The following is a 16,019-nucleotide window of genomic DNA, read 5'->3' on the forward strand; positions in this document are numbered from 1 at the left end:
TATTCATGATATGGACCATGGTCAACCTACTGCACACTTCCCTTTGCTAGCTGCTACTAATAGTAAAAAACACAATCAAAACACCCATTATCAACTTCCAATTGAGACCAAAACCTACTATAGGTGTATTTTGTTTGCAGACTCTAGTTTTTACTATACTTTTTTCTTTTTATTACTATTTTAGAGAGATAATTATTTATATATATTTTTTATTAACTTAAAATTTTAGAATAATTCATTTTATCATATAATATTAGAACTTTTAAGATTAAAAGATCTGGAGATTCATCTTTGTTGACTCTTAAAAAGAAAATGAGTCCAGGCAAATTTCATGCAAATATAAAAAGAAGGCTCTTTTATAAAAAGATATATTAGAGATATAATTATTTGTGTGTCTCTTATTTATACAGTGTGATGATTGAATTCGTCGAGAGGGTATGGCAACAAACTTGAAGTCCAATGTTGCTAACTTGCTATGCTATCTTGCTCCCCAAGGATACTACTATACATGTGATTCTAACTTAGCATGCAAAAGAAACCCAGATTCAATGTAATGCTATTAAGACTGGTGAATACATCAAACAACACTATAATGATACCCATCCGATCCAAGCCTTCTGCATCAATCAAACCTGCACTTACACTGTTATTATTCGATCAAAATGCAGCGTATTGGTGATCCCTCAGCACCAGACAACCTAGGAGGTAAGCAATGGACTGTATATAATCCTGCTGGGATATCATCAAGCTTCAAGGCTTCCACTGGAATGATTTCCTAAAGTATTTGGAGTTGTTAGTTCATGTCATGCTCATGATGATTTCATTTCCTAAAACTTTGGTGCATCATAGCATTGTTCATAATGAGAATACAGAAAAGGCAACATCAACAACAAAGGTTACTTGGTCTTAACAACCTTCAAGAGCTCCGTTTGACAAGTGGACAAAATGAGATTTCCGTGTCTGTATATTTGACCCACAAGATGTGAATGAAAGAGGTAGCTAACAATTAACTAACATGTAGTGATATGCATAACATCAAAATCATTAACCACAAAAGATAACTTTTTTAATCTTACCCTGTCTTTTAGGAAAACTAGGTGAGATCCAACCAAGTGATCATAAGCAGCAACTGATAAGTAATCAACTCCTAAATTTTATCACAGAAAAGCCCGTCAGTAGGCAACATAAGATATAGCATTTACTTAAGATCATGATTAAGATACATATAAATAATAAAGTACTAAAATAGTTGAACATGGTGATCCGGATCACACCGGGGAACTCGTATAAGGAGGTCAAGAGATTCAGAGTAATGGCCAGAAATGATACACTTCCCTATAATTATCTTAAATGAATGTCAACATTCAACAACAAATGAACCTGCGGAAATTCTAGTTATCCGTTAAATTTTAGGATGACTCTTTTGTAATAGTACACTTCCAGTTAGGAGTAAATAGTGTATAAATGGCATCATAATCATAATATAATGATGCCAGATCAACTTCGTGGCATTCACATTACTAAATAAGATTATGCTGCCCTATCTTAACTAAGAAAAAAGAATTTTTCTTTTATTCAACTCATTACAAGAGCAACTTGACTAAATGATTAGTTTCTTATAGTCTCATTATGTTGCACGACATGTACAAAATACCTATGAAGCAATCACAGTCAAAGAATCAATTTAAGGGGCAGAGAAGCAATTTGCGGCTTACCTACAAGTTTGATGTCAGTGTTGTCCACTAGCCATTGAGCACCATCCACTGTAAATCCTACATAGCTTAAGTCACATTCCTTCTGATACATGAGCCGCCTAATAATGCAATGAAATCCAAAGATTGTGAAAGAAGATTAACATTATAGATTAGACTTGGAGATCAAAATACCAATATATAAGAATTAAGAAACAAATAAGGTAAAGACTCATATGCAATTGTCCTTTTCATATGTAGTTGATAATTGAAAATGGTTAGATAATGATTTAATTAAACTTGTCAAATCTTCTAATGGTTCTCAAATATAAATTTCACATGAAGATAACTAACTGCATGTAAGTTTCCACCAACAAATAAATGCTATCAAAGTCTCTAAGAACAGCATTAATGGGAATAAATACATATTTTGCTTATAGTGTTCCCCTGTTTCAACAGATTCATAAAAAATTCAAGTATTAGCAGTACTGAAATAGTGAAATGTCTTAATGTTGTGTTAAGAGCAGTTACCTGTCGGTATTGAGTGTTCGAAAGAGCACACGATTGACACCCCTTGGAATATTCAACGATTTCATAACTTGAGCTGCAACACAGAAAGAGACATAGCTTCATTTAATCCACAGAAGTGTCAGAAACACATGAAGTAGTAAGTAACAGTTAAAGATATACCATACCAGTAATATTGCTATGTCTTGGAACATCGATCAACAGAGCAGGACCTATAAACAAATCAGCATAGAAGAATTAACAGAAAATGAAAGAGGTGAAGAAGGGAGGGTTGTGAGGAATTAACCATTGAGGACATGAAGATCGAGGGAGTCAACATCGAAGGAAGCATAGAAGTAGTGGTCGTAGAAGTGGCCGGGGGCATCCACATGGGTGCCGGTGTGAGTAGGGAGCTTCATAAGGGAAGCGTTGGCCATGGAACCGTTCTTCATGCTACTAACCTGCCATAGGAACTGCCCGATGCCGCCCTCTGATTCCCACTCCGGCATGTCAGCCTGATACCTGTGGCTGATGTCCACTATTCGCAACCGCATATCATCATCGTACACCTCTCGCCGACCACCTACGAGGGACAAGGTGCACCATACAACAAGCCACGCCAATGGAGACTTCATTCTTTGTTAGTTGCCAAGCTGCTATTCACTCTAGACAGATCTAATTAGTGTCTTAATTTTTTTTTTATTTTTTTAGTAATAAAAAAACAAGAATAATTCAGTCGTCAATATCAGTCTTAGGGAGACCGCTTGTTAGAAAATATCTCTTTTTCCTTCCATAATCCGTCTCACTGATGGTGAAGGATTTGGTAATTTACCAAAGAATAATTATTGTTTAAAAAAAAATTAGGCAGAATTATAGAATAATGATATTCTTTTAATATATATTTATAAAAATAATAAAGATAAGAAATCAAAACAAATGACAAATCATGAACCGTGAAAATGTATATACAAAATGGGCGGCACGAGAGAAAACATTATCTCAGAAATAAGATAAAGTTTCAGGCAGAGATACTGTTTTCATTATGAATACTGTTTTTTCATTATGTTTCAGATTCCTTTTTCCGGGAGATGGGGGCATATTATTCTTCGCTCAAAAGATAAATACATGTCATTGTTTTACAAAGAGAGAAGTTCGTATAATTATTGAGAATGTATACGCATGACACGTTATGATGATGACTTGCCTGGGCAATTTTCTTTCTTTTGTTTTCTTTTCCCGACTAATCGCGATAATTGACTTCTACATACACTGCTCTTAAAGAAAAAAAAGTTCCAGATACTATGTACCCCAGACACTAGACTAGCGATATTTATTATTTAGCACTCCAAGCCGAACACGCAATTAAAAACAAAAGGATTATGGCTATTCAACCTATTACTATCAACATAGTTGCATGAAAATGTTCCATGTGGCCACCAACGCCGTTTGTTTCCTGCTGCATTTTCTCCCTCCTGCATCATCAGCATTTGACTTTAATAAGGATAAGGGTGTCTTGATAAGGAAGGATAAGAATATCAATCAACAATGTATAGATAATATGCCACACTCCCCAGGCAGAACAGGAATTTGTATAGATAAGATATGATCATACCCTAATAATGGAAAACAAGGTTTGTAGGACACAAGCAAACTCGGATGGAACAGATCATCTGATCAGAATGCAACGGATCGGTGATGCCTCAGAGCCAGCCAACCTAAGTGGCAAGCATCGTAGGGAATAAATTCCTGCTGGGACATCATCAAGCTTTAGCCCTTCCACAAGAATGATTTCCTGTGCCATTTATTTCAACTTTGTTAATACATTGCTTCTCTAATACTGATCACAAACACATTTGCTTTAACGAAAAATACAACTCATTAATTAAGCTCCCTGCATTCTCTGTAACCGTGAAACTAAAAACAGCATGATAGCAACTTATTGGATAATGACAAAAGGAAATTAATAAGAAGCTTATGAATTATCCTGTGGTCAGACAAATTTGGCCAACAAGATCTTATTTGTAGCTTTTCTTCACTTTTTGTTTTGACCCATAATAATAAAGTTAGCTTATTAGCAGTGAGGCTAGACACAACTTCTTACCCTGCTTTCCAGGAAAACAAGATGAGATGGAGCTGAGTGATCATAAGCAGCAACTGACAAATAATCAATCCCTACCATGTGCATAATAGATAAGAGAATTAGTGAAGTGACTATCAGTCATTGAGGCCAAAAAAGGGATAAGGATTAAAGGAAATGCTTTTGGGAAGAAGCAATCTAAATCTTCAAAAGTAATTTAACCCTCACCTACAAGTTTGATGTCAGTGTTCTCCACAAGCCATTTTGCTCCATCTTCCTTGAATCCCACATAACTGGTGTCAAATTCCTTCTTAAACATGAGCCGCCTGACATTACAAACAAAAATTTAGCTCACAGCCATATTATAACAACTGAAAACGTGAAACCAATAATGGTGTGTAAATGAACACAATTTCTTCCTCGTAAGGAAAAAACACAGTTGTTGTCATGTTCAAAGTCATGAGAAATTAAGACTCATATTTTTTACTGTTCTCAGAACAATATTTTGCTATTTACACTTATGAACGACGCACATGACTGTTTGGATTGAAGCATTATATTGGTAGAATAATTTTCAAGACAAAACAAAAATTATATATGCAAGAACGATGATTCAATGCTTATGGTATACAGCCAAAATAGAACATGCTCCTACAGCAGTGACTACATAGCAACTTCTACAACTTGCCTGTCAGTATTTAAGGTTCTGAATAGCACACGGCGAACACCTTTGGGGATATCTAAAGACTTCATAACTTCAGCTGGAAAAGGATTAATATGCAATATATAATACAACAAATGTTAGGGAAGACAAGTTTGCATTTCTATAGCAGAAAATCAAAACAAAACATGGCAGGAAAACGGTTTGCATAGCATATGAGAAAGCATCTCCCGAACTTCTAAGACGAATTTTAACAAATCACAATTTCCTGTGTTGCGAGATTCAGCATCTCACATGAATGAAAATTGCTTAATGGACAGTAAAATAGCAGAATCAGAGAAACTTTCAAAAAACTCCATCAGTTTATACATACCGGTAAGGTTTTGATCCCTAGGAACATCAACCAACAGAGCGAGACCTACAAACAGAACAATCAGCTTATTGATTTGTGATTTCTTCTTTCAGTGGCAATTTCAAATCCATTTCCGGAATTTGCAGAGTATATAGAATTGAAATCGATGAAAAAGGAGAGGTTACCATTGAGGACCTGTAAATCAAGAGTATCGACATCGAAGCCAGCGTCGAAGTAATTATCGTAGAAGTGGCCAGGAGCGTCGACGTGAGTGCCGGTGTGAACGCCGAGCTTCATGGCGGAGTTGTTAGCGAGGGAACCGTTCTTGATGCTCTTGAGAAGCCAGAGGAAGTCGTTGCCGAGGCCGTCCTTGGAATCCCAAACCGGCATATCCGGCACGTACCTGTGGCTGATGTCGAAGATTCTGCCGTCGTCGTAGACTTCTCGGCGCGGAGGGATGAGGATGGAGTTGGCTCCAGCGACTGAGACGTCTTCGGTGCCGGGGATGGTAGGATAAGCGGTGAAGTCTGCCGCTGCATGTGAAGGTGCAGCAGCTGCGATGTACCATAGAGAAAGTGCTGCGCACAGAAACGCAAGTAGCAAAACAGAGTCCATGCTGCTTCTTCCTTCGATGGGCTGATTCCTCTCTCCCCACTGTTCTGCCGCACTTAACACTCAACACTATCCGTCAGAGTTACAATTTTGACTCTTAAAATACTATTACGATTTTAAATTAGTTAATGAATTTTACAAAATTTTTAGGGCAAAAAAACCATAATAAGCCAATGTCAGGCCGAAATTACGTAAATAAGTCAAAATCAAAATCGTTTCAGTAATGAGCCAAACCATATATTAATATAATTCGAACCACAATGATTCGAACTGCATTCATGAATAATTCGAACCAAAGCAGTTCGAATTACAGAGAGAGAAGCTGGTTTAAGTAAATCGAACAAGGTTGGTTCGATTTAGCAACGCTAGTAATTCGAACCAGGCTGGTTCGAATTATAGAGAGAGAAACTGCATCAAGTAATTCGAATCAGGCTGGTTCGAATTACACAATCCCTAATTCGATGAAGGCTGGTTCGATTTAGTGGTAGACAGAGCAGTATATATATAGTTGTAAACGTGAGTTGCTCTCATTAGAGGGTGTAAGATGGCTAGTGAGGAGAGTTTTGTTGTTTTGGTTCACCACAGAGGATCCATTAAGAGGAAAACTCGTTCCGGTGTGAAGTTCACAGATAAGGATTCTCTCTGTATTGTCGTGAGTCCAACGACGAGCTATGATGACCTTGTTAGATCTGTGCTGATGAAACTTGGTCTGGAAGGTGCGAAGCGGGTTAAGAAGTTTTTCTATCGCATTCCAATCACGGTTCTGCAGGATACCGTGAAGTATGATTGTTTCACGATTGGTAGTGATGAGGACTTGCAAGTCATGTTTCTTTGTCGGAGGCAGTTTCCGGAGGTGAGGACACCAGAATTGTTGGCAAAGCTGGTTGATGTGGTATCCAGCTCAGGGGGTTCGAACCGGAATACCACCACTGTAGCCACGGCAGTCGGTTCCAGTTCCAGGCCTGCCGTTGCTTCTTCCTCCATCCCTGTGTACGAGCCAGCGGTCCAACCTGTCGCCTCCCCGTCTTTTGCTGTTGATCTCAATGACAGCGTAGACGACGAGGTAGGATCATTTGATATTCTGCCGAACGCTTTACAGGGCGTTCCACCGGTTGGCGTCGGAGACGGATTGTTGGGTGATGCAGAGGAGGATGACGTCAAGCCGGATATGATTGAGGATGACAGCGGCGATGAGGTAGGAGGGTAGTTCTGGCACACAGCAGTATCCACCACATTTTTTCTCTTTGGACCTGGATGCCATGAGGCAGGAGGGGGTTTCTGGGCACTCTGTTGGATTCGGAGCTAGAGATGCAGAAGGGACTGCTGGTTTGACAGAGTTCCAGGTTGGTCAGCAATTTCAGGATAAAGATGAGGCCCTGTTAAGTGTGAAGACTTACAGCATCCGGCGAGGGGTACAGTACAAGGTAGTGGAGTCTGATTATCGCCGGTATGTGGGCAAGTGTTCTGAGTTTGGGAATGGGTGCACATGGTTGATTCGACTGAGTCTTCGGCAGCGCAAGGGCATTTGGGAGGTCAAACGGTACAATGGACCTCACACTTGTCTGGCCACATCCATCTCGAGTGACCACAGGAGTTTGGATTATCATGTGATTTCGGCGTTCATTATGCCAATGGTTAGGGCTGATTCATCCGTCAGCATCAAGGTGCTCCTGAATGCCACGACAGCACACTTTAGGTTTAGACCGACTTACATGAGGGTCTGGATGGCGAAGCAGAAGGCTATTGCCCTCATCTACGGTGACTGGGATGAGTCATACAACGAGCTGCCTAGGTGGGTGTTGGGAGTCCAGCTGACGATGCCTGGTACTGTTGCAGTCCTAAGGACGAGCCCCGTTCGAGTTGGAGGACAGGTAGACGAGTCTCAAGCATATTTTCACAGACTTTTCTGGACTTTTCCACCGTGCATCGAGGCATTCCGTCATTGCAAGCCGCTAGTCAGCATTGACGGCACACATCTGTATGGCAAGTACGGGGGAACGTTGCTCATCGCGATTGCACAGGACGGGAACTCCAACATTCTACCTGTTGCATTCGCATTAGTAGAGGGTGAGAATGCAGAGTCCTGGACATTCTTTCTCTCCCACCTTCGACAGCACGTGACACCACAGCCGGGTCTGCTGGTTATATCGGACAGGCATAACGGCATCAAGGCTGCGCTTGAGGCTCCTGACGGAGGTTGGTTACCTCCATCTGCCTACCGTGCATTCTGCATTCGACACGTAGTGGCTAATTTTGCCCTTACCTTCAAGGGCAAAGACGCACAGAGCCAAATAATGAGTAATTCGAACCAGGTTGGTTCGAATTACTATTGGAGCCAAATATTGAGTAATTCGAACCAGGGTGGTTCGAATTACTTGGTTCGCATTTACATCGATAATTCGAACAAGGCTGGTTCGAATTATGAGCAAGTGAAGTTCGAACCACCTTGGTTCGAATTATGTTCAACTCTTTCTTGGTAATTCGAACTGCCCTGGTTCGATTTATAGCTAAATGCAGTTCGAACCAGCCTGGTTCGAATTACATTAAAATACAGTTTGGCTTATTGCTGAAACGATTTTCGTTTTGGCTGATATACGTAAATATGAAGTGATGTTGGCTTATTAGCGTTTTTTGTCCAAATTTTTATTAGCTCTAATGATTTTATAATTTAAATTTTATTAAAATTTTAAATTTTACGTATTTAATTTATTTTTTTAATTTTATGTAAAATTTTGATTCTTTATTTTAATAGGTTAAAATTATTATTAATAAATTTTTTATTTTAAAAACTAAATTTTGTATAATATTTTTATGATATGTCCTAAAATTACATGTTAACTAAATTCATTTTATAAATTATAAAATGTAACTACATTAATTTACTTTCTTGTTGGAGTTTATATAATGCATCTCTTGTGTATTTTAAGAAGTAACCTTGTCTTGTGTTCGTTTTTCAACTAGGCACTACCCGGAATGTAGTTAAATTTGTTTTACACATATTATTTTGCCATTTATATTTTTCGACAAGGTATATAATTTGGAAGTAAGAAATAAGAACAAGTCTAAGGCTGAAACTAGAGTTGCTCATGTATGGGATCGTATTTGTAGATTTGCAGTAAATATCCGCATTCGATCCAAAAATTGTAGATACGATTCGATCTGCACTTTTTACGGATCGGATCGCGGATATATGCTCTACATTTGCATATCCGATTTGTGGATCCGCAGATCCGTACAATAATAATTAAAAATATATATATATATATGTTTGGTATTATATTCACTTGTTTGTATGTTGTTAGTAATTATTATTTATATATTGTATTATTTTATTTTTGTTATTTTAGAAAAGTTTGATTAAAAATATTTTAGGAATAAATAAGTTTAAAAGTGTGTAAGAAATATTTTTATTGAATTTTTTACATAGAAATATAATTAAAAAGAGAAGATTCAATTATGCAAATATATCCGATATCCCATCCGATCTAATCCGCACATTTGCGGATCGGATCGGATTCCACACTAAAAAACGCAGACATGATATCCGATCGATTCAATGAGAATGATGCGGAGCAAATCGAATTTTCGGCCATACCCAATCTAATCCCATCCGCATACACCCCTAATTGAAACCCTCAAGCATTTACTTGTAGTAAAAATGTAAAATTGTTCATTTTACATGGCCAATACTTTATTTGCAGATATTTGGAAGCTGAGGGCGAGATCATTTCATGAGAATGCAACGTATTGGTGATGCCTCAGAGCCAACCAACCTAAGAGGCAAGCATCTCAGTGAATATACTCCTGCTGCCACATCATCTAGCTTTAGTCCTTCCACAATAATCATGTCCTGCACCATTTTTATTTCAATTTTATGTTATATACTGCATTATTCTACTGTATTAGCCCCCTGGCTTATTGTTATAGCTAATGATGAGTAAAAGATTCATTGGCAATAAATAGAGAAACGATTTCTTACCCTGCTTTCCAGAAAAGCAAGACGAGATGGCACCAAATGATCATAAGCAGCAGCAGATAAGTAATCAACTCCTCCAAGTTCAACACAGAAAAAGGCATTTCTTAGTAAATGAATTCAAAAATCAAAATAATCAAAAACAGAAACATTAAACAATTTGTAAGGTTGATGTCTCTATTGAAAATTGACAACAGATAATTTATAAATTAAGCTCTGTTAATTAAGAATACCATTATGCATCAAAGGGGGCAGAGAGATAAATGAAATGCTTTAGAATCATATCCCAAAAGCTAATAATAACAATATATGGCACATAATGTAGGGGAATTCTTATTAATCACAATAGCATTATGCATCCAGAGGAATGCTTTATATCTTACCTACAAGTTTGATGTCAGTGTTTTCCACCAGCCATTTGGCTCCATCTTCCTTGAATCCCACATAGCTTGCATCAAATCCCTTCTTAAACATAAGCCTCCTAATGATTTCAACAAAACTTTAGCTCACATACCATGCAAATTAAAAAAAGAATACTACAACACTCAGAGTCCAGATTAAGCTACAACAGTTTCAAACTCTTATCACATGTAATGCAATGAGTTAATACTCAAAATGGTACTTGAACTTGCAGTCGCGCCTCAATGTCATCCCTAAACTTAAAATTGCCCCAAATTTGTTCCTGAACTCAACAACGGTTGTCCTTGAGATATTTTTTTGTGATAGAATAATGACGACCGTTGTTAAGTTTAGGGACAAATTTAAGACGATTTTAACTTTAAGAATGACACTGAGGCTCGACTGCAAGTTCAAAGATTACTTTGAGTGTTAACTCATAATACAATATATAGAAGTTACCTGTCAGTATTTGATGTTCTAAATAGCACACGTTGTACACCTTTAGGGATATCCAGTGATTTCATAACTTCAGCTGTAATAAAAGTACATTGTTAACATTAGAGAGAATTATGCCTAACACAAATTTTAACTAATAATAAAACAACACAATTAGACGACTACTATAGTTGAAAAGAATATCTATCATCTTCATTTAACATCTTAGGCATACCAGTGATGTTTTTGTCCCGTGGAACATCAATCAGCAGAGCAAGACCTATGAAAAGAACAAATGATCATGCATCAAAGTCATAGATGATTCATGAATTGAAATGGAGAAAGATCAGGAGAACTATAAGTGATAATATAAAAGATTAATAGCCATTGACTTTGTAACAGATAGAAACTCACGTGCAGTTATTATTTGAAAATTGTTAGACTAAATTATTATCTAACAATTCTCAACTATCAAATTTACATGAATTATCATCGCCATTTGTAACACCTAAAGTCAAACTATTTTGATTCAAGAGTGATTAGATTCTTCCGTTACCATTGAGGAGGTGTAAATCGAGGAGATCGACGTCAAAGCCTGCATGGACATGGGTGCCGATGTAAAGGCCAAGCTTAAAGGTAGAGAAATTGGCGACGGAACCATTCCTCATACTCCGAGTCAACCACATCAAGTACCCAAGCTCCTCCTCAGATTCCCATAGCGGCATCTCCGTGGTGTACCTGTGGCTGATGTCAAAGATTCTCCCCTCGTCGTACACTTCCCGCCGTGGAGGGACGAGGGGAGTGTCTCTGCTGCCTATCCAGCAGTCGCCGGAATCGGTTCCAGGGATTGAAGGATAGGCAGCGAAGTCTGGAAGTGCTTGTGCAGAGTAGCGGAGAGACAGAGTGCATAGAAAGGGAAGGAGGTGGGAGAGAAGAGTGTGAGAATTCTTCATGGCGGTTGGTGTGTGAATATAGGCATATAGCAGTGCATCGCAATTAATCACTTTACTTTTGATGCAGAATTGCACATTCACACAGTCACAGTGACACAGACACAGTTCGTTGGTCAAAGGTGATATCATTATCATGGACATTTCTATTCACATGCCATCATATAAGAGAAATCATTTTTGGTTCTTCTTTTCCACCATCACTTCAAGATTTTAACTTATCAACACATTGTAATTCATCAAAACTTTAAAATAATACTTTATTTTAGTAATAGTGTGTTACTTTTTCTTTTTTCACAAAACACTATTACTTTAACTGACATTTCACTGTATATATAACATGTTTTTTGTATTATGCTAACAAAATTTCAGTATCATTTTACTGATATTTTTGTACACACCAATTGATATTTACTTTTTTTTGTTATTATTTTTAAGTTCAACAAGGAGAATAGATATGTGAAAAACAAATAGGATTTATATATTTTTATCTAATATAGCATAACCCTGGAAATCTAGTGTCGCGCATTTACTTTTTCAAGTAGTTATAGTCAAACAAGTGTCCCCCATTGTTTTTCTCCTTTATGATTTAGAGCTCCCACCAAATAGTAACTTGAGAAAAAGGCAGTTTCCATTTGCATATAGCAGCATTGCAATTTTGTGACTCTTGTCTCAAAATATCAGCAATAATCCACGAGAGTTTAAGATCTGGCCCCTCACTCCTTAAAATACCACCAACTAACGAACTACTCAAAAGCACTCGCATCTCAAAACCACAATGCCACAAACTAGTGGCGTCTATTAAAGAGCTAAGAAATTAAAAGCACCTCAATTCCCCACACACTAATCTCTATAACCAACCCTCTCTTCCAAATTCCAATATGCAAAGCATCATTTATCTTTGCGTAACAATCATCTTGTGCATTCACACAAACAATAAGTGTGGTTTCCTCGTACAAGGTCTCACCTCATCCTCAGACATTGAAGCACTAAAGGCTTTCAAGGCCTCAATCAAATCCTCCTCAATAACACCATGGTCATGCATAGCATCCTGGAACTTCACCACTGACCCATGCTCCGTCCCTCGCCGCACCCACTTCACGTGCGGCCTCACCTGCACCGCCGACAACACCCGCATCAACCAAATCACCCTCGACCCCGCTGGCTACACAGGAACACTCACCCCACTCGTCTCTCAACTCACCACACTCATCACTCTCGACCTCTCCGATAACTCTTTCTATGGCACAATCCCTTCTTCTCTATCTTCCCTCTCAAAACTCCAAACTTTATCCCTCCGATCCAACTCTTTCTCAGGTTCAATCCCTCCCTCCATAGCCACCCTCAAATCGCTCCAATCGCTTGATCTTTCACAGAATTCTCTTTCTGGGTTCCTTCCAAAGTCCATGAACTCTCTCACTAGTCTCCGAAGATTGGACCTCAGCTTCAACAAGCTCACCGGTGGACTCCCCAAGTTACCACCCAACTTGCTGGATTTGGCGATCAAGGCAAATTCTCTATCTGGGGTTCTTCAAAAAACAACCTTTGAAGGTTTGAACCAGTTGGAAGTGGTGGAACTCAGTGATAACGCACTTCAGGGGATCATCGAAACGTGGCTCTTCCTTTTGCCTTCCCTGCAGCAACTGGATTTGGCCAACAACTCCTTCAGTGGTGTTGAGATCTCGAGGCCGGTTGTTGGCGGTGGCGGGAACAGCCTCGTGGCGGTGAATCTTGGATTCAACAAGATCCAAGGCTACGCCCCCGCGAATCTCGGCGCGTATCCGTCGCTGTCATTTTTGTCGCTCCGTTACAACGCGCTACGTGGCGCGATACCATTGGAATACGGGAAAAGCAAGTCCATGAAGAGGTTGTTCCTGGACGGGAACTTCCTAATGGGGAGGCCACCGGCGGGACTGGTGGCTGCCGGAGCTGAAGTTTCCGGCAGCTTGGGTGACAACTGCCTTGAGGGGTGTCCGGCGATGTCGCAGCTGTGCACGCCGAAACAGAAACCGAGCTCTGTTTGCAAGCAAGTCTACCGTGGAAGACCTACGAGATAGTGTTTCAATAATGTGTCGGTTGCAAAACAATAAAATAATTAGGTTTCTATTTTACTAAACAAGGTTCTTTGTACTTCGTAGAACCATCTTCTTGTTATAGATTACGTGTTTTATAAAGGAATCTGTGTAAAAACTAGTATACTTTATTAATCAATTAATGATATTTATCGCCATCTTATGTCGTCTTCATATATATATATATATGGAAAATTATTCTAGAAAAGCGTTGGAGAGATTTAATTATTAAAAATAATTTTTAATATTAAAAATATTTAAAAAGATTAATTTTTTTTATAATATTTAAAAAAATTAAATTTTTTTATAAAAAATAAATATATTTTTAATTGTTTGATTTTATTTATTTTTTATAATTTTTATGTTGATAAATTTTATTTTTCTTAAAATTTTAGTGATTTTATTATTTATATTTTTTATTTTTGTGATCTTTATCCAACGAAAAAAGGATAAAAAATCAGTAAATAAAAATAAATAAATAAATAATAAAAATTATTAAAATTAAAAAAATATTAATATAAAATTATAAAAAATAATTAAAGATATTTGTCAAAATTTATTTTTTAAGAATGGAAGATATAATGAAGATGTAACTATATTGTAATTTGGTGTGTATTTCATAGATATGGATCTGTTGAAGTTAGAAATTTGCAAAATGCAGGTTATGTTTTGCCATACCAAAAATAAAAAAGTTGAGTCACCTGCAAAACGCAGGATACGTTTTGCATGAATTCAAAATTAGAAAGCTGCAACAATTTGCAAAATGTAGCTTCCGATTTTCAGGAAAACAGATCAAGGACTCGAAACGTGTCCTGTTCCCTGCATGCAGACCAGACCTACTTTGTTGACCATATTGAAAGTCCAAAACGAAAGTTGCGTTTGGCAGCTGGCCAAACTAAAACGCAGGTTGCGTTTGACAATCTTTCGAGTTGCATCAGAAGAGTGTTGTGGGGAGGTGTTTAAAACGCACAACGTAGAGGGGGAGTCACCGAAGAGTAAAAAGTGTTGTGTGAGGGAGTTACCGAAGAGCGAAGAGTGTTGTGTAAGGAAGCTGGTGGGAGGAAGAAGAAGAGTAGAAAGCTTAGGTTCATTTGGTTCTTAAACAAAAAATTATGGTTTATAATTTTACTAGATCTGAAGATCACATTATTGAGTAATTGGATATTTTTTATGGTACGTAATTTTTTTTAAATTTTATAATAAATATATTTATTTGAATTTTGTTTATTTATTTTTTAACAAACAATTTAATTATTATTATTATCCAGTATTATGATGCTTAAGCCTGATAAAAAATTTGTTATCATGTATAATAATAAATTACTGTATAGGATAATAATAATAAATTATTAATATTTTTTAATAATAAATAAAGAATATATCTGGGACCCTTGATACAAATAGATGCGTCTCGAGTCCCATACAGATTACTTCTCAATACTATTTCTTTCAAATTCATTAAAATTTCATGTACTGATTCTTGAATACCTACTATGGTCGAATATTCATGTGGTATTTTCTCAGATTTTGCACTACTGTCTAATAATAATAATAAATTGTTATTATTTTGTAATGAAAAATAAATAATGTTTAATTTATTATTATTGTTGTTGTTGTTGTTGTTAGACACGTGAAATTGAGTTTGTTGATAAATACTTGTTGTTGTTGTTGTTGTTAGACACGTGAAATTGAGTTTGTTGATAAATACACAACATCTACTACATACTGGCATCGTCAGGGCATTATTTGAAACTATATTAGCCCATCAAATATTTGCACAGGACTTCTATATAAAAGGTTGCTCACCCTTTTCAAGATGTGGCTTTGAATGTTATTACAAAGCTCATTTTGCAACTCGACAAAATTCATGGTACATAGAATAGCAAATGACAACGGACATTCACAAACAAAAGTTACTCCTTCATGTGTGTTTGGTATAACCTCACCGTTATAATACACTCGCAAATTTGTAATTGTTCGGTAGGTCGGGTACCGGACGGATCGGGTTGGTATATTGGTTGGTGGTGAGGGGTCTCGTCTCGTCGTGGACTACCGGTCTCGTGTAGGCAGGGTCCCGAACACTTCTTGTAGAGGGGGTGTCACCTGCAAAGACACCCCGCCGCTCTAGTCAGTAATATGCAGGCGAAAAAGGGGGGGGGGAGAGTGAGATGTGACGTACCTTGGGGGAAGGGTAAAATCTTCCCCTTATATACTGTGTCAGAGGTGGGCCCTACAAGGACAGGCCCATCTTCGCCGAGGCGTTTTCCCCACAGCTGTACATGACCTGTCT

The 16,019-nt window shown here is 37.7% G+C and overlaps 4 protein-coding genes across 9 annotated transcripts; 1 reads left to right on the forward strand and 3 right to left on the reverse strand.

Moving 5' to 3' along the window:
* Nucleotides 1-354: 354 nt before the first annotated feature.
* On the reverse strand, nt 355-3,198 carry LOC107617623 (cyclase-like protein 2). Of its 4 annotated transcripts, none has more exons than XM_088499749.1 (7): nt 2,506-3,198; nt 2,387-2,431; nt 2,223-2,295; nt 1,716-1,813; nt 1,077-1,147; nt 915-960; nt 355-762 (listed from the first exon to the last, which is right to left on the reverse strand). In XM_088499749.1, exons 1-7 carry the CDS (start codon nt 2,831-2,833, stop codon nt 650-652), a joined length of 774 nt encoding a protein of 257 aa, XP_088355875.1. In that variant the 5' UTR covers nt 2,834-3,198; the 3' UTR covers nt 355-649. The 4 variants fall into 4 exon arrangements, with proteins under 4 accessions (XP_088355875.1, XP_016174919.1, XP_016174918.1 ...); XM_016319433.3 differs by having other exon boundaries at nt 355-775; XM_016319432.3 differs by lacking the exon at nt 915-960 and having other exon boundaries at nt 355-775; nt 2,506-2,896.
* Nucleotides 3,199-3,274: 76 nt separating this feature from the next.
* On the reverse strand, nt 3,275-5,994 carry LOC107617622 (cyclase-like protein 2). 2 transcript variants are annotated; one of them, XM_016319431.3, is made up of 7 exons: nt 5,474-5,994; nt 5,310-5,354; nt 4,964-5,036; nt 4,504-4,601; nt 4,300-4,370; nt 3,811-3,990; nt 3,275-3,670 (listed from the first exon to the last, which is right to left on the reverse strand). In XM_016319431.3, the coding sequence occupies exons 1-6, from the start codon at nt 5,901-5,903 to the stop codon at nt 3,865-3,867; spliced, it is 843 nt and encodes a 280-aa protein (XP_016174917.1). In that variant the 5' UTR covers nt 5,904-5,994; the 3' UTR covers nt 3,275-3,670; nt 3,811-3,864. The 2 variants fall into 2 exon arrangements, with proteins under 2 accessions (XP_016174917.1, XP_088355874.1); XM_088499748.1 differs by having other exon boundaries at nt 3,811-4,133; nt 4,195-4,370.
* A 3,289-nt stretch (nt 5,995-9,283) lies between these two features.
* Nucleotides 9,284-11,801, reverse strand: LOC107617621 (cyclase-like protein 2). 2 transcript variants are annotated; one of them, XM_016319430.3, is made up of 6 exons: nt 11,264-11,801; nt 10,943-10,987; nt 10,732-10,804; nt 10,257-10,354; nt 9,880-9,947; nt 9,284-9,750 (listed from the first exon to the last, which is right to left on the reverse strand). In XM_016319430.3, the coding sequence occupies exons 1-6, from the start codon at nt 11,799-11,801 to the stop codon at nt 9,625-9,627; spliced, it is 948 nt and encodes a 315-aa protein (XP_016174916.1). In that variant the 3' UTR covers nt 9,284-9,624. The 2 variants fall into 2 exon arrangements, with proteins under 2 accessions (XP_016174916.1, XP_016174915.1); XM_016319429.3 differs by having other exon boundaries at nt 9,880-9,950.
* Nucleotides 11,802-12,538: 737 nt separating this feature from the next.
* LOC107618737 (Leucine-rich repeat (LRR) family protein) lies at nt 12,539-13,887 on the forward strand. The gene has a single exon (XM_016320875.3). It carries the CDS (start codon nt 12,539-12,541, stop codon nt 13,712-13,714), a length of 1,176 nt encoding a protein of 391 aa, XP_016176361.1. The 3' UTR covers nt 13,715-13,887.
* Nucleotides 13,888-16,019: the final 2,132 nt, after the last annotated feature.

This window comes from Arachis ipaensis, chromosome B9 (genome assembly GCF_059453495.1).
Source record: "Arachis ipaensis isolate K30076 ecotype BB chromosome B9, ASM5945349v1, whole genome shotgun sequence".
Lineage (NCBI taxonomy): Eukaryota > Viridiplantae > Streptophyta > Magnoliopsida > Fabales > Fabaceae > Arachis > Arachis ipaensis.

Bases quoted from the DNA above. Each gene is read 5' to 3' on its own strand.
- LOC107617623 (XM_088499749.1), bottom strand. From the start codon at position 2,833: ATGAAGTCTCCATTGGCGTGGCTTGTTGTATGGTGCACCTTGTCCCTC. The intron at 1,814-2,222 runs GTAACTGCTCTT...TTGCATTATTAG, and splicing joins CGAACACTCAATACCGACAG to GCGGCTCATGTATCAGAAGG. The intron at 961-1,076 runs GTAAGATTAAAA...TCAAATATACAG, and splicing joins TAGTTTTCCTAAAAGACAGG to ACACGGAAATCTCATTTTGT.
- LOC107617622 (XM_016319431.3), bottom strand. From the start codon at position 5,903: ATGGACTCTGTTTTGCTACTTGCGTTTCTGTGCGCAGCACTTTCTCTA. The intron at 5,037-5,309 runs GTATGTATAAAC...ATCCTTTTCCAG, and splicing joins TAGGGATCAAAACCTTACCG to CTGAAGTTATGAAGTCTTTA. The intron at 3,991-4,299 runs GTAAGAAGTTGT...TAAATGGCACAG, and splicing joins TTGTTTTCCTGGAAAGCAGG to GAAATCATTCTTGTGGAAGG.
- LOC107617621 (XM_016319429.3), bottom strand. From the start codon at position 11,801: ATGTCCATGATAATGATATCACCTTTGACCAACGAACTGTGTCTGTGT. The intron at 10,988-11,263 runs GTAACGGAAGAA...TTCTTTTCATAG, and splicing joins CGATTTACACCTCCTCAATG to GTCTTGCTCTGCTGATTGAT. The intron at 10,355-10,731 runs GTAACTTCTATA...TGAAATCATTAG, and splicing joins AGAACATCAAATACTGACAG to GAGGCTTATGTTTAAGAAGG.
- LOC107618737 (XM_016320875.3), top strand. From the start codon at position 12,539: ATGCAAAGCATCATTTATCTTTGCGTAACAATCATCTTGTGCATTCAC.